This window comes from Gastrolobium bilobum, unplaced genomic scaffold (genome assembly GCF_033153095.1).
Source record: "Gastrolobium bilobum isolate Gb01-03AN ecotype WA unplaced genomic scaffold, APGP_CSIRO_Gbil_v1 utg912, whole genome shotgun sequence".
Taxonomy (NCBI): Eukaryota; Viridiplantae; Streptophyta; class Magnoliopsida; order Fabales; family Fabaceae; genus Gastrolobium; species Gastrolobium bilobum.
This window is the reverse complement of record NW_026896735.1, coordinates 1-22,987: the sequence shown is the minus strand read 5'-3', so window position 1 is coordinate 22,987 and position 22,987 is coordinate 1. Positions and strand designations below refer to the sequence as shown.

Genomic DNA, 22,987 nt, shown 5'->3' with positions numbered 1-22,987 from the left:
CATTTATATGCCACTTCAGTAGGCAGAAAGGAAAACTAATGTTAAATGAACATTGTCCTTTTTTTTTAAAAAAACAAAGGAAAGAAAATTAACAGCTAACTAATCTGGGGGTGGAAACACCCATAGAATAACGAAGAACAAGGGGGCTACACCCCGAAGGGGGAGTCTCGAAGATGACCGTATTGTCCTTTAGTTGTATAGGAATGCTACTCTCGTTTCACATGAGAGTAGTTCTCTCATGTTATAGAGACAAGCCACATGGGACCCACCATTAAAGAATAAAAAAGTAAAAGAGTGGGTGGAATTTTCAAAATAGTATTTTCCTACAATATATTATAATAATTCCAAAAATTCACAACATAATTTTTTTCCTCTTTGCATAAAGAAACATAAGTATACATATATTACAATGCCAACAATATAATATCTCAAACTTTATGTAAGATAATTACCAAACATCGAGGGACATACGTTATGCATTTGGAATTGTGTTACGGCCTCTTATTCTACTTGCGCTCTGTAATTAATATAAAGTGCACTCTTATATATTCGACAGAACCTTGATCATGCTTTGGCGTGGCCTGCATAAAGCCACCAAAGGCTCAATTTTGGGCATGGTAAGCCCTACACCCTCCATCATGTTGATTTCTTGATCCCCAATTCTTTCCCACTCAAAACACTGAATCAAGGCTCCTAATGCATGTCCCATAACACGTTTTGCCAAAGCAGCTCCAGGGCAAGCTCTCCTTCCAATACCAAATGGAATCATATTGTAAAGTACATCACAACCTTGCCCTCCCTCAAATCTCTCTGGCTCAAACCTTGTTGGTTCTGCCCACCACTCAGGGTCCCTGTGCAGGGTCCATAGATTAACAAGTAGCATTGTCCCTGCTGGTATATCAAAACCACAAACATTGCAATCTTTAGAGGACTCGTGGGGTATCAAGAGAGGAGCCACAGGGTAGAGACGCAGTGTCTCGGTAATTACATTTTGCAAGTATTTAAGTTTGGGAGTATCTAGTTCGTTCAACAGGTGATCTTGCCCCACGCAAGAGTCTATCTCAACAATTGTCTTATTCATTGCTTCTGGATGGTTGAGGAGAAGTGACTGTGCCCATTCCAAGGTAGTAGCCGAAGTTTCAGTTCCAGCAGCAAGCATTACCTGCATAATTTTATACAGAAAGAGTAAATAAGCAATTTTTTTTAAAAAATATATATATATCAAAACATTACCCGCACATTTTTTCAATGGAATTACGTAAGCACAAGATAGATAGAGCCAAAAAGTGAGTCTATGCAATAAGCACGCTTCAAGCTCAAAGGATTTTTATACAATCGCGGAGCCAGCATAGCATCCTAGCCAAGGCCAAAAAAATTTAGTTTGTGCTAAACCTAGCTATGTTTATTTCACCATGTCTAAAACGCGACTAATTTTTGAAAATCAACCTGCAAATTAGCTTCAGTGATTTAGCCATGTTTCAAAAGTGGTTAATTTTTAAAAATTAGCCAGGGCCAAGGCCCCACCCTACCCTAATGTGACTCCACCACTATTCTTATGTGAGAGAATATGTTAAAAAGATATAATATAAAAAATATTGATCTATATTAATACTTACAAACTTAAGCTTATGAGTTGACTTAATTTTTTATGTGATATTAGAGCTGTCATGGCTAAATGGTCATGAGTTCGACTCTCACCGTCCCTAATTTATTAATAAAAAAGTTAAGTATATATTGTGAACTTTATTAGCACAGGTAAGTGGACATCTATATTGTCCATCTTTCAAGTCCAATGGACTTTCATGTGAGATGTCGTGTTAAAAAATATAAAATCATTAATGTAGCCTCACTCAAAAACTTAAGTTTGTAAGTCAAAATCCATTAATGATTTTTATATTATATTTCTATAATGACACACCCTCTACTGCTATAACTCATTGAGATTGAAGAATATATCAGATCCAGCCTACTTGTGCTTTGAAACTCCACAATATTAATTATTTATGGGTTCATTTTTTCTGATGTTACTTTAGATAACTTTATCTAATGTTCATCAAAACGACGTCGTTTTGGGACGGAAATCATGGTATTTTTGTAATTTTAATTTATTTCAGGGTTATAATAGTCTTTATCACTCTAATTTTTAATTTTTCAACCCCAAAACGACGTTGTTTCGATGAACATTAGATAAAGTTATCTAAAGTAACATCGAAAACTTTTTCCCATTATTTATTAATTGAATGGGGGACGGTGAGGGTCGAACTCATGATCACTTGATCACAAAAGCTCTGATACATACTATATATAGAACCATTTCATCCAAAGTTAAGCTTTTGAGTGAAATAATTCTTTACACACTCTATTAATAAGTAGCTCTATTACACCCATTAAGGCTTTATTTTTATTTTTATAATGGTTACATTCTGATTTCCAACTCCAAAATGGTCCATGTGACTTTCTATTTTATTAACAGCAAAAATCCCTCAAACTTGCTTTTACAACTAACTCCTACCATATGAATTGACACATTCGATAAATATTTTTTTAAAGAATTTTATTACTATCATGTTAAATGAGATAATTTATTTCATGTTATAGAGATAAAACATGTGGACTCATTTTTTGTAAAAAAAAATAAAGGGACTCACCTTTTTATTTGTCTAGAAGAGGGAACATTTTCTCCAACAATATGAAAAAAAATGTTTTCTCTTTATTAAAACTTATTTCATATTTTCACTCAAACAAAAATAAAATAATATAAGTATAAAGTAATTTGTATATATAGTATTAATGCATTATATATATATATATGATATGTTACTCTTATGTGTGAGAATAAGAAATTTTATGTTTTTTTTAATCATTGATTCATTTGTATTCAATGACTCATAAGTTAAAAAATAAAAACATTAAATATAAATAGAATTAATAATCAACATTGAAAATATAACTTAATTATAAGGTTACAATTGACACATATAAAATGATGTTCACCTTACTTTATATATATATATATATATATATATATATATATATATATATATATATATATATATATATATATATATATATAGGGAAGATTATCTTTACAAATTTTTTGTTTACAAACTATACTATGTCTGACCGGTCAGACATAGTGTAGTTTGTAAGTTTATAAAAAAATTTTATAAATAGATGTTTTCCTCTTGTAACCACAAATTTTTTTTTTTGTCCAACTGACACATTAAAAGCTGCGCTTTGTTTTGTTTTATTTTTTGATTTTTTATATTGGTGGAGCCCATCAATTCATGTCTCTGCAGGAAACTTAGGCTTTTTCCTGTAACATGATGAACTGGTTACCATATATATAGGGATTAAAGTATTTGTTGTAACTTTATATAAGAATGTCTACTATTCAATTAAACGACACTGTTTTGGTCTTTTTTTTAAAAATCAAATTGCTTATAGTTCTCCTTGTTCGCGTGCCTTTTATGTTTTCGACTTCGTCTCTCACATTGATGTTTCTTTTTGCGCTTCCTTATTCAAGCCTAAGGTTTTTGTTTGAATCATCTCCATCTTCGTCTCTCTGTTACGTGAAATTATGTTCCTTTCTTATTAGACGAAGATGACAGGAGCGATAGCCAATGTAAAACTAAACAATATTAGGAATGAATGGATTAGAGAGAAAGCAAGAGTAGCATTTGTGAAGGAAAAGATGACAGAATCTCACATGAGATGATTTGGCTATACGAAAGAAGAAAGCGTTAATAATCTCACCTAAGATGATTCGTTTATGAAAGAAGAAACAGAAAAGGCAGGCGAATCACGTGGATGATAAGCAATTTATTTTATTTTTTTAAAAAGACCAAAACAATCATTTAATTGAACAACATTATTTTTATCTAAAGTTACAGCAAAACTTTAATCCCATATATATATATATATATATATATATATTCGATTAAATAAAACTTTTGTGAACTCATTTTAAAGATTCTCTTAGTATTTTGGTAGCTTTATAATTAGATCGTAGTTTTTTATAGCAAATTAATGCAATTAATTAAGCGATATGGTCTCTCTCTCTATGATCTTTCAATTCTTATACAAGATTAATAAGTCTCTCCATTTTTTAGGATTGGTTTCCATTAGAGCTGGCAAAACCGGCTTGGCTTGGCTAGCCAACCTGCCCCACCAGCTAAACGAGGCTGACTAGATTTTTGGCAAGTTGATGACTGACATAGACGGGTCAAGGCGGGTCAGTGTAAATTAGGCTCGGACTAGAGGACCAATCTATCCAGCCCGCCAAACGAGACAGAGCAGACCGAGCTTTTCAGTCCACTTTCAAAAGCGGGGCGTGGCAAGCTAATTCATTTTTTCGCATGATGATGACAAAGTGGGTCGCCCACTTTGCCACCTCTAGTTTCCATGCACCTAACAATTGTAAATCATTTGGGACTAGTGATTAGTTATTAAATATGACTTAATAAATTATAACTATCAGATGCACAAAATTCAACGATTGAGATAGGGAGTAAATTTTTTTACTCTTGCACCGAAATCAAAGTATCCCCTTTATCTATCTCTCTACGTGCTTGGAAATATTTTAACTGTTCCCATCGCACCTACATCTATCCAAAAAAACATGACACCAGTACAAACATATTTCCTAAGGAGACAGAAAAAAAAAATGACTCTAATATTTTGCTTATGTATTCTCAATAATACATAATTTATAATTGAGATATATTTTTCTTATATTGTAGGAAAAAAATTATTTCATGTTATAGAAATAAAAGTATAAGTGAAACCCACATGTAAGAATAGAGAAAAAAAAATGGTGGGACCTAACATTTTTTTATGTATAGAAAAGTTATTTATCTCATGTAAAATGAGATAAACATATACCTATATAATTTATTCATAATACATGTATTTTATTTTGAATTAGAGTACTACCCAGTACCCACTACTCAATTCACACAAAAGATGCTCTTCCACTTGATTGGATGATTGAATAACGGATATATTTAACTTTAATAAAGACTTTTGGGTACCCAATTAGTTTATGGCTTTGCGATGTCAGCAACCATATACAAACAAAACAATCGTCAACATTTTGAAATATCCTGATCCATTGCGTAATTTAGGGCATCGTTATTTGTAAGGTAATATTTTTTATTGTTTGTTTCAAATCGAGATCTTCAATTACAAGATAATACAGATAGATTGCATATTATTATAAAATCTTTATCATTTAATTATACATTATTAAATTGGATGATTATGTAAAATTTGAGAGGAAATCAAATTGAATATTACTTACCAGAATAACACCTTTGACAGTTTCGTTAGTGTAGAATTCTGGTTCCTTGTCTTGGAGATCCAACATAGTATCAATCAGCGTCGACATGTTCCTTCGGTCTTTTCCGGCACTGATGTTCCTGTTTCTCCGGTGCTCATCAAGGAGTTTCTGAAAGAAGCTATCGATCTTGTTCATCAACTTCACCATCCTCTTTTCCACACCTTGAAAATCAATCCATTGCAGTATTGGAAAGAAGTCATTCAAATTACCACTTCCTTTTAGCTCTGCGAACTCTTTCATAAGAAACTGGAACTCTTTCCCTTCTTGGGAAACCTCATCCTTCCCATAGTACCTTTTCCCAGAGATCATCCTTAGCATGATGTTGAAAGAAAGCTCCAACAGTCTAGGCCTTATGTCTACCACCTTTGACACGTTTCCTTTGCACTCTTCATATAGTTGCTTCACCAACAGTTGAATCTCTTCCTCTCGAATTCTTGCAAGCATGGCAAGACGGTTGGTAGATAACAGTTCAACTGTTATTAGACGGCGAAGGTTGCGCCAATGGTCGCCATAGGAAGCAGATCCCAGTGCTTTATGATCGTAACTGAGGTGTTTCCCAGAAAGGGTGTGAGGACGGTTTGCAAAAGTGATATCATTCTTGGAAAGGCATTCTTCTACAGCAGAAGGTGATGACACAACGAGGACATTTCGGGTTCCAAGGTGGAGAAGAAATATGTGGCCATATTTCTCTGTTAGATTATGCAGACTTCTGTGTAGAGGTTTTCCTATCAGATGGAGATGGCCTATAACTGGTAAGGCAGGTGGGCTAGGTGGGTGGTTTCTATACTCTGTTCGTGTCTTCAGTGTATGAATTTGGAAAGAAAAACAAAGACAAGGAGAAAAATTGAAGTTGGTATCAGCCACCCAGCACCTTCTTCCATTTGGACATTATCTACCGAGTCTGTCAATCTTGGCTTGGAGAAAATTTAATATGGTCCATGTCCATTGAATCATTATGTGCTCCTTCACACAATGATTAAAAAAAAATTCCAATTTTTTTTCTCTTTTTCTCTTTTGCCTCCCTATTTATGAGAAAGGACCACCAAAACAATAGTGGTCTAGAATATTAAATTTTCAATATTATAATAATTCAAACTTTAGTTGAATACAATATATTATAATAATTCCAAGCATTCACAACATAATTTTTTTTGCTCTTTGCATAGACAAACATAAGTATATGTAAATGAAGAACCTTACAGCGGCAGTGCTGTGCAGGAGTTCTGTGACAATGAAGTTAAATAAAGGAAAAGATAGCTAGGTGTGTGCAGCTAAAGTTGCTCAAGATTCAAGAAAAAAACCAGAGACAATTTTATCATTTTTTTTATTGGAATTGATTTTCTCATGTTGCATTAGAATTCAATTCTCATGTTGTGACTCAACAGGGGGTGAGCCCCATATCTATTAAAAAAGAAAAAGAAAAAGAAAGTTTTGCACGCAAATCGAAGGGTCACAACATGATAATTGAATTCTTATACAACATGAGAATATGTTTTCCCTTTTTTTATTTGGGATAAAATTTGTGCTCACAATTTATATTTAATTTTATTATTTTTTAATTTTTTTCAATATTTGAGACAAAATTAGGTGTTCACAGATTTAGATACCCGAGTCAAAAGTCATTGTCTTCCGAAATTTTACAATAACGGAACTAACGAGATTGTGCCACGTGGCACAATCATATGAGTTTCTTAGGGGAAGGGAGCGTTACTCAATTGAAAAAAAAAAAAACAAATGTATGAGTGATGCGGGGGGTGGATCGCGGCACTCAATGCCGCTAGGTCTCCCTCGCATCACTTAATGACCCCATTGATAAATATCATGAATCGAATACCAATTTGAAAAATTAAACGAATAAAAACCTCAAATGGGTCAAAGAGTCGTTGATGCCGGATGACGTTGTGGTTAAGGAAATATAGTAAGCGATATCTATGAATCACAGATACTGACATGGCATTTTTTGTACGTTTCTAATACGTGATGTGGATACGTTACTTTAAAAATATTAATATTTCAATACGTTCAGATACATTTTAGTATTAAATAATATTTTTAATATAAAAAATGTATTTCACAGTGACAAATTATAATAAAAAAATCATAAAAAAAAATGATAGATTATCTGTATACAATTAAACCGTGTCAAATTTCAAGATGTCATATTTGGGGTTGGTTATGTGATTATTTTTCAAAAACCCAAAATGTGGACTTAGTCACATTATTTAGCCCATTTATCAGGGTGAATGACCGTACTCCATATGGTAAATTTCCTCGGGTAAATCAGAGACTAAAGAAATCAGACTGAGAAAAATGAGATTTTAAATCCAACCATGCATCTTGTGCTCGATCTATCCACAAAATAGATTGAGCAATGGACTGAGAAATGGATCTGTGAATCCATGAAAGCACTATTGTATTACAGTGTTGCCAAGCTTGATAATGAGGATCTTCTGAATCAGGTTGTGGTATACTTCCATCAATGAAACTTACTTTATTCTTTGAGAGCAGGGTCATAGTCTTACTATGAGCCCAAGTATGATAATTCCTACCATTCAGCAATGGTGTAACCAATACCAATGTTGGATTTTCGTTTGGATGAAGAAAAAATGGATTTCCTGGGTTTGTCAAGAAATCTGGTAGTGGAGCAGCCATGATAGCAAACAAGAAGAAAGAAGAAAAGAAAGAACAAAATTCTTGAGAAAGAAAGAAGAGCAAAATTCTTGAGTTCTTGAATTTTGCAGAAAGGAGATTTTTCGTAGCGAAAGAATGTGGTTACCACAGCCCTGTTAAGAGCTCTAATACCATATTGGAAACTTCATTTTCACTGAATTGAAAAAGTGAGTACAATTGAGTTCAGCTACCTATTTATATTACAAATCAGAAGAGAGGGAAAAAGCTTTAATTAGGTGGTGTTTGGTAGATACGTAAATTTTAAAATCCTAGGAAAGTGACTTTGGGATTCATATTTCCTTATGTTTGGTGGAAGGAAATCTAAAAAATCTCTTGAGACTTTTACGTTCTCCGGATTTAACTTTACACACAAGAATCTCAACTCAAAATACCATTGTACATATGGTATTTTAGAAATTCCACGTGGTGGGAAAATGTTGATTGATTTTTAAGATCAGAATACACAACATTATCGGGAAATTCACTTTCCCACTATATTACTGAGAATCGTAATTCTCGGATAAAATAAATCTCTCCTCTATCAAATGCCCGCATAGGCAAGATATATAGAAGGCTGGAAACTAACAGAAAGCTAGAGACTTCAACTAACTAACTGTCAAAACATCAATACTAACATACACAAAGAGTCAGAGATAATGAGATACTGAAATACTTGTATATTCATTCACAATTTCTTCTCCAATTTGGAGTTACATTTATACAGCTATGACATCCTAAAAATATGGAGCTACCCACAATATCTTCAACAACTTTCTACTAAATCAAATCAGAGGATTCTATCTAATCTTATACAAACAGTAATTCAAATATTTATAACATATTCTATTTTTAACACTCCCCCTCAAGTTGGTGCATAGATATCTATCATGCCCAACTTGTTAGTTACTTCCTTCAAACTTTTTCCGGATATAGCTTTGGTCAACATATCTGCAATTTGATTTTCGGATTTAATATACGGAGTGCAGATTATTTGTTGATCCAATTTCTCCTTGATGAAATGTCTGTCTACCTCTACATGTTTTGTTCTGTCATGCTGTACGGGATTGTGAGCAATTTCTATGGCTGCTTTATTGTCACAATACAAGTTCATGGGCTGGTTACTTTTGAATCCTAACTCACTTAGCATAGTTTTGATCCATAATAATTCACATGTACCATAGGCCATACCTCTGAATTCGGCTTCAGCACTTGATCTAGCCACTACTTTCTGTTTCTTGCTTCTCCAAGTAACAAGGTTTCCTTCTACGAATGTAAAATAGCCAGAGGTGGATTGCCTGGTTGTTTTATCTCCAGCCCAATCTGAATCTGTATACCCTTCTATGATTTCTTTTTCATGTTTGGCAAATAGAATACCTTTACCAGGAGACCCTTTTAGATACCTTAAAATACGGAATACTGCTTTCAAGTGTTCTTCGCTCGGTGAATGCATGAACCTACTTACTACACTGACAGCATATGCAATGTCTGGTCTTGTGTGGGAGAGATAAATTAGCCTTCCTACCAATCTTTGATACAAACCTATGTCAGCTTCAGTCTGACCTGGATATATGCCGAGCTTGTGGTTCATTTCCATGGGTGTGTCTGCAGGTTTACAAGCTAACATTCCTGTTTCTGCCAAGAGATCTAAGATATACTTTTTTTGAGACAATACAATTCCTAGTTGTGATCTAGCAACTTCAATTCCCAGAAAGTATTTCAGTTGTCCCAATTTCTTCATTTCAAACTCAGTAGCTAATTTTTGTTCAAGGGATTTCATCTCTTCTTCATCATCTCCAGTGAGTACCATATCATCAACATACACTATAAGGATAGATATTTTCCCTTCTTTTTTCTTGAAGAATAGTGTATGATCTGCATTACTTTGGGTATATCCAAACTTCTTCATTGCGAGTGACAGTCTACCAAACCATGCTCTTGGTGATTGCTTGAGTCCGTACAGTGCTTTCCTCAATTTGCAGACTTTATTTGTGTTTGAAGATGAGAGCTTTACTCCTGGTGGTATGTCCATATACACCTCTTCCTCCAAGTCTCCATTTAAAAACGCATTTTTTACATCAAATTGCTTCAGGGGCCAATCTCTATTTGCTGCCAGAGAGATCAGAATCCGAATTGTGTTTAGTTTGGCCACCGGAGCAAAAGTTTCTTGGTAGTCCACACCATATTTTTGAGTGTACCCCTTTGCTACTAGTCTAGCTTTATATCTGTCGATGCTCCCATCAGCTTTCAGCTTCACATTAAATACCCATTTACAGCCAACTGTCTTCTTCCCTTTGGGCAGCAAAGTTAATTCCCAAGTAGAATTATTCTGAAGTGCAGCCATTTCTGTATTTATGGCTTCTTTCCACTTGGAATCATCCAAGGCTTCCTGCACACTATTTGGAATGCATACACTAGATAATTGATTAGTAGCAAGTATACATGGTTCGGCTAAATTATGAGTGGAGATGTAGTTGCTAATTGGATATTTTGTTTTTATTTTTGGGTCAGCTTCATACTGATGCTTTGGTATTCCTTTGGTGGATCTAAGAGACCTCCTTACTTGCATGTGAGGTATAAGAGGTGAAGTAGAGTCAAGAGGAGATAAATTAGAGGGATTAGTGTGTACCTCGAAATTGTCTTCTGGTTGCCTTTCAGGGAAGTCCACAGGGGAGATTTCGGGTATGTGAGTTAAGCAAGGTGTATCACTTGGAGAGGGTGCTTCATGTTCGGCTTGGACAGCTGCATCTTCAGATTCAAGGACTGTATTTTCTGCTGTATTTTCAGATTCAAAAACTGCATGTTGTTGCTCAGATTCAGGGACTGCATTCATGGTTGAGTTGGTTGGAACCAAAGGTGCAACTTGTGTTGATAGCCATATGTCTTCTTCTCCAAGTAAAGGTGTAGATGTCTCCCCCGGAGAAGAAGGAATAGGTACTCCCCCTGAATAAAAGGGTTCTGACTCGTGGAAGGAGGCCTCCATTGTGACAAACATTTTGTGAGCAATTGGGTCAAAGCACCTATATCCTTTCTGAGTGGTGGAATAGCCAACAAAGATACACTTACGGGCACAAGGGTCTAGCTTGGTACGCAAGGGTTGTGGAACATGAACATAAGTGACACAACCAAAAATACGAGGTTCCATATTAGACAAATGAGGGATAGGGAAAAAAGAGGCAAGAGTTTGGAGAGGGGTTTTAAATTTGAGGACACTGGATGGTGTTCGGTTTATTAAGTATGCAGCAGAAGTGATGGCTTCGCCCCAATAACGGGTAGGGACGTTCATCTGAAATAGAGAGGCACGAACTACCTCTAACAAGTGACGATTTTTCCGTTCGGCCAAACCATTTTGTTGGGGTGTGTAGGGGCAGGAGGTCTGGTGCTTTATACCTTTTGATAATAAGAAAGTAGTGAAAGCACGATTAACATATTCGGTTCCATTGTCAGATTGAAGAGTAAGAATAGAAGATGAAAATTGGTTTTGGACCATAGCATGAAAGTGTTGGAAAGCAGAAAAAACTTCATTTTTTTGTTTAAGCAAGGTGATCCAAACCATACGTGTACATTCGTCTATAAAAGAGACATAGTAATAAGATTTAGAAAATGAGGGAATTTTTGCAGGACCCCAAACATCAGAGTGCACAACTTGAAAAGGGATAGAACTTTTATTCATGCTTGGGGAAAAGGGAATTCTATGGCTCTTGGCCAATTCACAAACAGAGCATTTAAACTCAGAAATGGAAAGACTTGAAAATAAACTAGGAAACAAATGCTTAAGATAACCGAAGGAAGGATGTCCAAGGCGCCGGTGCCACAACCAAATTGCTTGCTTGTCTTTGTCCAGCGTAGAGGTATGAGCAGCAAGAACAGCCGAAGCACCATTATTGTGTGATACATCCAGAAAATAAAGTTTTCCTTGCCTAACACCATAACCAAGAATCTCCTTGGAGTGGTTTCCCTGAAAGAGACAGTAATCAGGATAAAAAATGACATGACAATTCAAGGCAGTGGTTAATTTACTAACCGAAAGCAAGTTGCATTCAAGATTAGGTACAATAAGAACATGATCAAGGATTAACATAGGGGATAATTGGATAGAGCCTTGACCAGTAATAACAGAGGTGCCACCATTGGCGGTTGAAACATGTGATTTGTCACAGGGAAAAACAGAGGTAAGGGAAGAGGGATTACGAACCATGTGATCTGATGCACCAGTATCAATTATCCAAGTTGAATTCTGAGAAAGTGTAGAGGAAGCAAAGGACTTACCTAGAATCCCTTCATAAACAGTATTAGCAAGAGGGGGGGAAGAAGAGTCACCGGCTGCAGTGGTGCCCAAGGTACGGTTGAGAACCTTTCGACGGGGACGCTTGGTAAAGTCCCACCAATCCGGGTAACCAATAATCTCGTAGCATTTGATTTTTGTGTGCCCCACGTCACCGCAATGAGAGCATTGAAGGGAGCTGGATCTGGACAAGTCTCTTCGAGGTCTGGAGGATGTTGACCCAGAGGGAGGACGCGGCGAGTGGGCAACCAACGCAGCTGAATCCAAGGACGCAGAGGGCCGACCCATGGTGATACGTTGCTGAGCTTCACGCCTAACATAAGCGTATGTTCGTTCAAGATCCAACTTGGGGTCCTTGCGAAGGATTTCTCCACGGACAGATTCGAACTCAGCATCCAACCCACTCAGAAATATATGGACGCGAAGCCTGGCCATGGATGAATGCAGGTGGAGAACATCAGCCACAGAGCCCGCCTGAGTAGTCGTACGATGGTCGATTTCTTGAAAAATTGACAGCAAGTCATTGTAGTAGATGGACAAGGACCGCCCATTTTGTTTAGTGTTGAAAGACCTCTGGTTAAGATCAAACAAGCACGTTTCATCCGAACCATCATAGAAGGTTCGAAGAGCAGCATCCCAGATTTCGTGAGCAGTCTCCAGGCGAAGAAATCGTTGCATCAGCGAGGGGGACATGGATTCAATGAGCTAGCTCTTCACCCTCTGGTTTTCAGTGAGCCAGGCTCCATAGGTGGGATCTGCGACGGGTGGTTTGAGAGTGTCACCGGTCAAGAAACCCACTTTGTTGCGAGCACCGATGCGCATTTCCATGAGTTGTGACCATAGGGGATAGTTGGTGTCATCCAGGACCACCGTGATAGGGAAGGAAGTATTGTCTTGGTGGATGACAATATTGGACGGAGGATTGGCAGATGTAGGCGACGGGTGGGGGGGTGGTTGGTGGACGGCGTTAGTGTCTGTATCATTTTCAAAATTAGGGATCTCCATCGGGAAGAGGAGAGGATAATTGGGGAAAAAAAAGGATATGGGTTTGGGTCGGTTTCGGGTAAAGAGAGATACGGGTATGGCACCTAAAACAAAAAATAACAAAATGGGTCTAGTACGGGTACGGATACGGGTGGGTAAAAAAATTTTGGAGTTAAACACTTCCCAGGATCAGAACGAACCTGATACCATGTCAAAACATCAATACTAACATACACAAAGAGTCAGAGATAATGAGATACTGAAATACTTGTATATTCATTCACAATTTCTTCTCCAATTTGGAGTTACATTTATACAGCTATGACATCCTAAAAATATGGAGCTACCCACAATATCTTCAACAACTTTCTACTAAATCAAATCAGAGGATTCTATCTAATCTTATACAAACAGTAATTCAAATATTTATAACATATTCTATTTTTAACACTAACTGTAAACAGTTACAAGAGATTAAATAACACATGCAGAATAGATTGAGCTAAGTCTCAAGTTTCACTTCATCTGCTGCACTTGAGTTTGTATCAGCTGCATCATCGTTATCCTTCATCACTATCACATGAAACAGAGTGGAAGCATTGGGAAGGAATCACATAACTAGATACATTTATATGCCACTTCAGTAGGCAGAAAGGAAAACTAAAGTTAAATGAACATTGTCCTTTAGTTGCTAAATACTTTAGTTGTATACAATATATTATAATAATTCCAAGCACTCACAACATAATTTTTTTTCTCTTTGCATAAACAAACATAAGTATACATATTACAATGCCAACAATATAATATCTCAAACTTTATGTCAGATAATTACGAAACATCGGGGGACATACGTTATGCATTTGGAATTGGGTCACGACCGCTTTGCAATTTAAAAACTTACACTAAAAACTGTTACAATTTTTTTTTTTAATGAAGTACAGCTTGTCCTCCTTATTCCTTAAGATTTCTTTGTCCCTTAAACTCTTATTCTACTTGCACTCTTAAATTGATATAAAGTGCACACTTTATATATTCGAGAGAACGTTGATCATGCCTTGGCGTGGCCTGCATAAGGCCACCAAAGGCTCAACTTTGGGCATGGTAATCCCTAAACCCTCCATCATGTTGATTTCTTGATCCCCAATTCTTTCCCACTCAAAACACTGAATCAAGGCTCCTAATGCATGTTCCATAACACGTTTTGCCAAAGGAGCTCCAGGGCAAGCTCTCCTTCCAATACCAAATGGAATCATATTGTAAAGTACATCACAACCTTGCTCTCCCTCAAATCTCTCTGGCTCAAACCTTGTTGGTTCCACCCACCACTTAGCGTCCCTATGCAGGGTCCATAGATTAACAAGTAGCATTGTCCCTCCTGGTATATCAAAACCACCAACATTGCAATCTTTAGAGGACTCGTGGGGTATCATGAGAGGAGCCACAGGGTAGAGACGAAGTGTCTCGGTAATTACATTTTGCAAGTATTTAAGTTTGGGAGTATCTAGTTCGTTCAACAGGTGATCTTGCCCCACGCAAGAGTCTATCTCAATAATAGTCTTATTCATTGCTTCTGGATGGTTGAGGAGAAGTGACAGTGCCCATTCCAAGGTAGTAGCCGAAGTTTCAGACCCAGCAACAAGCATTACCTACGTGATTTTAATCATGGGAAGTGAGAGAAAGAGATATATAAAGGGGGAGAGTGGACAAAAAAAATAAATAAAGATATGGGTCTCACCTTTTTTGTGAGAGTGAAATGACACAAGTTGTGTCATTTAAAACGACAAACATTTTTCCTAAATTTTTTACCGTTAGCGTAAATGCGTGATTATTTATTGAAAAAAATATCAAAACATTTTATATTAGATAAAAGAAAACCTTCATTACGTTAAACAAACACATGGTGGGTAGCAACAATTTAACATACTATTAAGCTCATGTCAAAATACGGCTTTACGCAACAGAAAATATTGAAAGGATTTAAAAATGCTCAGAATTTTTTTTTTCGTGGGAAGAATAGAAATCTTCATTTCATAGAGGGACATAATATATTTCTTGGTTTGGTACACTTAAACTAAATAATCTGGTTATAACGTTAAAAACATTTGCTAATACTTGTACCCTCATTATGTACTTTCAAATAAATAAATAACTAACATAAGCATTAGGAGTGGTTCTTGTATAATGTAGTATTAGGTAGACTATATTAGTAAAGTATTTGATATATATATATATATATATCATATATTAATACATTAGCGAACATAATATGTTTAGTAAAAACAAATGATGCATTAATATTTCATTAATTTAGCGCACTACACTATGTTTATGCAATAAATTTAAGGGTAATGCTTTTCTCCTATTGTCTCCAATAGAGACTAATTCATATGGGTCCACCGTTTAAAAAAAAGGAGCTGATGAGACGATTTTTTTATGTATGTGGGGAGAAACTAATTCCCCTAAATTTAATTATACAAAATAAGGGATTTCTTTTATTTTGGGTGCCCCATGCTGCATGCATAACTTTTCTTATAGAAAAATCCTTCCTAGTCATACCATAATAAATATAATTTTGGAAAAACTTTAAGCCTTTTAATGATAGCTACATATATTAACACTTGAGGGGGCAAATGGTTAGTTTTTTACAGCTAGGTAAAAATATAAAACTGGATTATTATGTAAAATTTAAGAGGAAATCAAATGTAAACTACTCACTCACCATAATAACGCCTTTGACAGTTTCGTTAGTGTAGAATTCTGGTTCCTTGTCTTGGAGATCCAACATAGTATCAATCAGCGTCGACATGTTCCTTCGGACTTTTCCGGCACTGATGTTCCTGTTTCTCCGGTGCTCATCAAGGAGTTTCTGAAAGAAGCTATCGACCTTGTTCATCAACTTGACCATCCTCTTTTCCAAACCTTGAAAATCAATCCATTGCAGTATTGGAAAGAAGTCATTCAAATTACCACTTCCTTGCAGCTCTACGAACTCTTTCATAAGAAACTGGAACTCTCTCCCTTCTTCAGCAACCGCATCCTTCCCATAGTACCTTTTCCCAGAGATCATCCTTAGCATGATGTTGAAAGAAAGCTCCAACAGTCTAGGCCTTATGTCTACCACCTTTGACACGTGTCCTTTGCACTCTTCATGTAGTTGCTTCACCAACAGTTGAATCTCTTCCTCTCGAATTCTTGCAAGCATGGCCAGACGGTTGGTAGATAACAGCTCAAGTGTTATTAGACGCCGAAGGTTGCGCCAATGATCGCCATAGGAAGCGAATCCCACTGATTTATGGTTGTAACTGAGGTGTTTCCCAGCAAGGGTGTGAGGACGGTTTGCAAAAGTGATATCATTCTTGGAAAGGCATTCTTCTACAGCAGAAGGTGATGACACAACGAGGACATTTCGGGTTCCAAGGTGGAGAACAAATATGTGGCCATATTTCTCTGTTAGATTATGCAGACTTCTGTGTAGAGGTTCTTTTATCAGATGAAGATGACCTATAACTGGTAAAGCAGGTGGGCTAGGTGGGAGGTTTCTATGCTTGGCTTGTCTCTTTAGTACATATTTAGAGACAAAGAGAAAAAACAAGATGAGAAAAATTGAAGTAGGTATCGGCCACCCAGCACCTTCGTCTTCCATTCGGAGAAAAACAGGATGGGCTGTTTGCAATTTGTGCCATGTACAAGACTATATAGATATTGGTATTATTATTAAGTGATTGAAACTAAAATAATGAAGGGTGTTTGATGCTGGATAAGGTTGTGGAACTTGTGGTTGAGAAAAATATGTTAAGTGATACAGTCGAATTGAGTACTCCGTATATTCGGCAAAAGCACGGTAATAGTAACATTTAGGTAAAAATTGTTATGTTCAAAGCATGCTTGATAAGCATAACATTATAGAGCAGACAAATACGTTGGTCAACCTAACGGGAGCATTCTCGTCAATGTTTGTGACGATACTCATGTCCACGGCAGACAATCCCATCTGGCAGCAAGCTAACCACAACAATCCCGTCAAGGACGTTGACACGACATGTGGCGTCATCTCATACACGTGGGTTGACGACTCCCCTTGCCATCTCATACCAATCAGCACCATTCCTGTCAGCTACATGAAGGTAATAGCTCCACATCACTAACAAATCGTCGGTGAAAACGTGATAAGCGTGGATGTGGATGTGAGTCGCGTAAGTAATCCATGTGAACATATGTGAAGAGAAAAAAGAGAAAAAGAAAATATAGACCTCATATATTTTTATGTGTGTATTTTGGTAAATATTAGATAAAAATTATCTAAAGAAACTTTAAACCTTTTTTTTTAATATATATATATATATAGGAGGGTTATGTGGGCAATTTTTTTTTACAAACTATATTATGTTTTACCGATAAGACTTTACTCAAGAGTGTCTTTCTAGTAAGATATAGTGTAGTTTGTAAGAGTTTGTAAACAAAAAGTTTGTTAATATAACATTCCACCTAATCCTTCTTTCCCTAAAGGAAGAGCGTGAAATTCTTTATATTATCATTTATTGGAAATTAATATTAATTAATAAGTTTGATTCCCAATAAATGATAACCGTTGATTGACGGAAATCAAAGGTTAGGATTTGGTGTCAAATTTCAAAATTTGACATCGGTGTCAAAGAATCATATCCCTATATATATATATATATATATATATATATATATATATATATATATATAGAAGCCTGTGCTTGTTTGGAGAGATCGTCATAAATGATGAAAGTGTGGCGTTCACGGCACATAAAATATTCAGCCAAAACTGCTTTTGTACGTTGGCAACTAAACACGAGGGTTGCGCTCGGGAGGCTTAACCCAACACCTTACGACACGAGCTCACCACAACCATGCACCACCTGTGTCCGCGTTCCCGAAGACACCCTTCTCTTTCAAGAGGATTCGCTGCATGTCAAGCCCTGGTAAGGTTCTTCGCTTTGCATAGAATTAAACCACATGCTCCACCGCTTGTGAGGGCCCCCGTTGGAAGGACCCATGCAAGTAGTAGTGGACGAAACGGAAGCGAGAATGTCGCCTTGAGTAACGCAAATGTTGAAGAGAATCCAATGCTTCAAGAATCTAAGTGTTCCTACACAAGGTTCGTCCACGGAGAGCCGCGGTGGTCTCCCCCGGATCCCACGAGTGAATAGAAAGTTGGATCTACTAATTTCATTCATTGAATATCCCTATCTTGAATTTCATTGAGATAAGAGATATCGTTTCTAGTCTATCTCTTTCTATTTTGTATATATATATATATATATATATATGGAGAAGGTTATATTTACAAACTTTTTGTTTACAAACTACACTATGTTCTCCCGGAAGAACAATAAGTTATACTATGTTCTCCCGGGAGTACATATTATAATATGTAAGAGTTTGTAACATATTTATATATATATATATATATATATCAAATATGGAAAGTTGAAAAATTATAATATAATAATCAAAAAATTGCAATAGAAAAGAAAAAGAGTGCCATTTTTTATACTAAAACTCTCGCTTTCACTATCATTTTTGCCCTTATCACAAATGTTACTATAAAAATAACTGTCATTATATTTGTCACTATCATCTAAAATGTGACTATCAATCCATTTTTTACACTAACAAATTTTTGGTATCTTATAGTATCTTTTCTTTTGTTCAAATAAATCACATTGTTTAACTTTTGGTATATTAGAAGTGTAATTTTTTCACAATATTAATTAGGGTTCGATATTTCTTATGTTATAAGAAATAAAATTATTTTTTACATACAAATAAAAATATGTAATTCTGAAGGAAACCACATGAGCATTGGTGAATTTTTCCTAAAAAAACATTCCAATTTTTTTTCCTCTTTTTCTCTTTTCCCCCTATTTATGAGAAAGGGGTCTAGAATATTACATTTTTAATATTATAATAATTCAAGCTTTAGTTGTATACAATATATTATAATAATTCCAAGCATTCACAACATAATTTTTTTGATCTTTGCATAAACAAACATAAGTATACATATTACGATGCCAACAATATAATATATCAAACTTTATGTAAGATAATTACCAAACATCGGGGGACATACGTTATGCATTTGGAATTGGGTCACGACCGCTCTGCAATTTAAAATCTTACACTAAAAACTTACCTTTTTTTTTTTTTAATGAAGTACAGTTTGACCTCCTTATTCCTTAAAATTTTATTGTCCCTTAAACTCTTATTCTACTTGCGCTCTGTAATTGATATAAAAGTGCACACTTTATATATTCGACATAACCTTGATCATGCTTTGGCGTGGCCTGCATAATGCCACCAAAGGCTCAATTTTGGGCATGGTAAGCCCTACACCCTCCATCATGTTGATTTCTTGATCCCCAATTCTTTCCCACTCAAAACACTGAATCAAGGCTCCTAATGCATGTCCCATAACACGTTTTGCCAAAGCAGCTCCAGGGCAAGCTCTCCTTCCAATACCAAATGGAATCATATTGTAAAGTACATCACAACCTTGCCCTCCCTCAAATCTCTCTGGCTCAAACCTTGTTGGTTCTGCCCACCACTTAGCGTTCCTATGCAGGGTCCATAGATTAACAAGGAGCATTGTCCCTGCTGGTACATCAAAACCACAAACATTGCAATCTTTAGAGGACTTGTGGGGTACCAAGAGAGGAGCCACAGGGTAGAGACGAAGTGTCTCGGTAATTACATTTTGCAAGTATTTAAGTTTGGGAGTATCTAGTTCATTCAACAGGTGATCTTGCCCCACGTAAGAGTCTATCTCAACAATAGTCTTATTCATTGCTTCTGGATGGTTGAGGAGAAGTGACAGTGCCCATTCCAATGTAGTAGCCGAAGTTTCAGACCCAGCTACAAGCATTGCCTGCATGATTTTTTACAGTTAGTGTAAATAAGCGAATTTTTTTAAAAAAAAAAAATTATAAAAATTGTTATGAACTGGATCCATATCCTAACAACCCTATTACGATCAAGATTTGATGGAGATATCGTAACCATATAATCTAGACAGTATCAAGATAAGATTCCTATCCTCATCAATCAAGACAGATTTTATATCAACTGAGAGATTTCGAAGGAACAAATTTATTAAAGTAATCCTTATAAATAAGAGCCTAAATACCTCAACTACATACTTTTGAACTGCCAACATTATGCATACACTTGGCCATAAGCCTATTGTTTATGCGTAGTGATTGGAGTATTGACTATAAGCTAATCAGATATCTATCTTTAAGATATCTCTGAGCACATACCTATGAGGTATAGTTATATGGTTTAACAGGACCGAACAAAAACATTTTATATTAGATAAAAGAAAACCTTCATTACCTTAAACAAACACACATGGTGGTTAGTCTCGATCTCGTAACTTCAAAGAGTAGCAACAATTTAACATACTATTAAGCTCATGTCAAAATACGGCTTTACGTAACAGAAGATATTGAAAGGATTTAAAAATGCACAGAAAAATTAATCAATTTTTTTCATTTTCGTGGGAAGAATAGAAATCTTCATTTCATAGAGGGACATAATATATTTCTTGGTTTGGTACTCTTAAACTAAATAATCTGGTTATAACGTTAAAAACATTTGCTAATACTTGTATCTTCATCTAAACATAAGACAATTTTCTTTTCAAGTCAATTTTTTCTTTTGATTAAAAAAAAAAACAGCAATATATGATTGAATTATTGATTATGTACTTAGGGTTAGTTGTCTTTTCCATGCACCTATGTTTTTAACAATTATTAAATGTTGCACTCTATTAATGATTCTACACAGCAGTCAGCAGTCAGCAGTAGCTCTATTACACTGATCATAAAGTTCTTTTTTTTTTTTTATGAGATAACCGTCAAGATTCAAAAGGTCCGGATCAACACTTGTGTAAATTGTGAACTTATTTTAAAGATCCTCTTTTCCTTTTGGTAGCTTTATAATTAGATCATAGCTTTGTGAGAGCAAATGCAACTAATTGAGTGATATGGTGTCTCTCTCTATTTATGTCCACTTGATTGCACTGAGTATATATTTTACTTTAAAGAAGACTCTGCGTGCCCAACAGTTGATAGCCTTGCGATAGCAGTTGAAAGTAATCGAGTCACACATGTCAGCAACCATATATATAAACAAAACAATTGTCAAAGATTTTGAAATATCCTAGTCCTGTCCTTTGAATAATTTAGTGCATCTTTATTTGTGAAGGAATATTTATATCTATTTTTATTGTTTGTTTCAAATCAAGATCTTCAATAGATACGATAATATCTTTTTCTTTTGTTCAAGTAAATATATAATAAGATTAATATTTATTATGTCCTAAGAGAAGAAAAGAAAAGAAAAATATGATAAAATTTATCTTAACGATAAATATTAATCCCGTATTCGGATATTCCCATATATAATTGGGTGGTGATTATGTAAAATTTAAGAGGAAATCAAATGTAAACTACTCACTCACCATAATAACGCCTTTGACAGTTTCGTTAGTGTAGAATTCTGGTTCCTTGTCTTGGAGATCCAACATAGTATCAATCAGCGTCGACATGTTCCTTCGGACTTTTCCGGCACTGATGTTCCTGTTTCTCCGGTGCTCATCAAGGAGTTTCTGAAAGAAGCTATCGACCTTGTTCATCAACTTGACCATCCTCTTTTCCAAACCTTGAAAATCAATCCATTGCAGTATTGGAAAGAAGTCATTCAAATTACCACTTCCTTGCAGCTCTACGAACTCTTTCATAAGAAACTGGAACTCTCTCCCTTCTTCAGCAACCGCATCCTTCCCATAGTACCTTTTCCCAGAGATCATCCTTAGCATGATGTTGAAAGAAAGCTCCAACAGTCTAGACCTTATGTCTACCACCTTTGACACGTGTCCTTTGCACTCTTCATGTAGTTGCTTCACCAACAGTTGAATCTCTTCCTCTCGAATTCTTGCAAGCATGGCCAGACGGTTGGTAGATAACAGCTCAAGTGTTATTAGACGCCGAAGGTTGCGCCAATGATCGCCATAGGAAGCGAATCCCACTGATTTATGGTTGTAACTGAGGTGTTTCCCAGCAAGGGTGTGAGGACGGTTTGCAAAAGTGATATCATTCTTGGAAAGGCATTCTTCTACAGCAGAAGGTGATGACACAACGAGGACATTTCGGGTTCCAAGGTGGAGAACAAATATGTGGCCATATTTCTCTGTTAGATTATGCAGACTTCTGTGTAGAGGTTCTTTTATCAGATGAAGATGACCTATAACTGGTAAAGCAGGTGGGCTAGGTGGGAGGTTTCTATGCTTGGCTTGTCTCTTTAGTACATATTTAGAGACAAAGAGAAAAAACAAGATGAGAAAAATTGAAGTAGGTATCGGCCACCCAGCACCTTCGTCTTCCATTCGGAGAAAAACAGGATGGGCTGTTTGCAATTTGTGCCATGTACAAGACTATATAGATATTGGTATTATTATTAAGTGATTGAAACTAAAATAATGAAGGGTGTTTGATGCTGGATAAGGTTGTGGAACTTGTGGTTGAGAAAAATATGTTAAGTGATACAGTCGAATTGAGTACTCCGTATATTCGGCAAAAGCACGGTAATAGTAACATTTAGGTAAAAATTGTTATGTTCAAAGCATGCTTGATAAGCATAACATTATAGAGCAGACAAATACGTTGGTCAACCTA

The 22,987-nt window shown here is 35.9% G+C and overlaps 3 protein-coding genes across 3 annotated transcripts; all 3 read right to left on the bottom strand.

Moving 5' to 3' along the window:
* Window positions 1-541: 541 nt before the first annotated feature.
* LOC133301699 (cytochrome P450 81Q32-like) lies at window positions 542-6,230 on the bottom strand. The gene is made up of 3 exons (XM_061501374.1): window positions 6,213-6,230; window positions 5,303-6,139; window positions 542-1,162 (listed from the first exon to the last, which is right to left on the bottom strand). Exons 1-3 carry the CDS (start codon window positions 6,228-6,230, stop codon window positions 542-544), a joined length of 1,476 nt encoding a protein of 491 aa, XP_061357358.1.
* Window positions 6,231-14,281: 8,051 nt separating this feature from the next.
* LOC133301698 (cytochrome P450 81Q32-like) lies at window positions 14,282-16,984 on the bottom strand. The gene is made up of 2 exons (XM_061501373.1): window positions 16,000-16,984; window positions 14,282-14,926 (listed from the first exon to the last, which is right to left on the bottom strand). The coding sequence occupies exons 1-2, from the start codon at window positions 16,921-16,923 to the stop codon at window positions 14,306-14,308; spliced, it is 1,545 nt and encodes a 514-aa protein (XP_061357357.1). The 5' UTR covers window positions 16,924-16,984; the 3' UTR covers window positions 14,282-14,305.
* Window positions 16,985-19,324: 2,340 nt separating this feature from the next.
* Window positions 19,325-22,757, bottom strand: LOC133301697 (cytochrome P450 81Q32-like). Its single transcript, XM_061501372.1, has 2 exons — window positions 21,775-22,757; window positions 19,325-20,178 (listed from the first exon to the last, which is right to left on the bottom strand). The coding sequence occupies exons 1-2, from the start codon at window positions 22,696-22,698 to the stop codon at window positions 19,558-19,560; spliced, it is 1,545 nt and encodes a 514-aa protein (XP_061357356.1). The 5' UTR covers window positions 22,699-22,757; the 3' UTR covers window positions 19,325-19,557.
* Window positions 22,758-22,987: the final 230 nt, after the last annotated feature.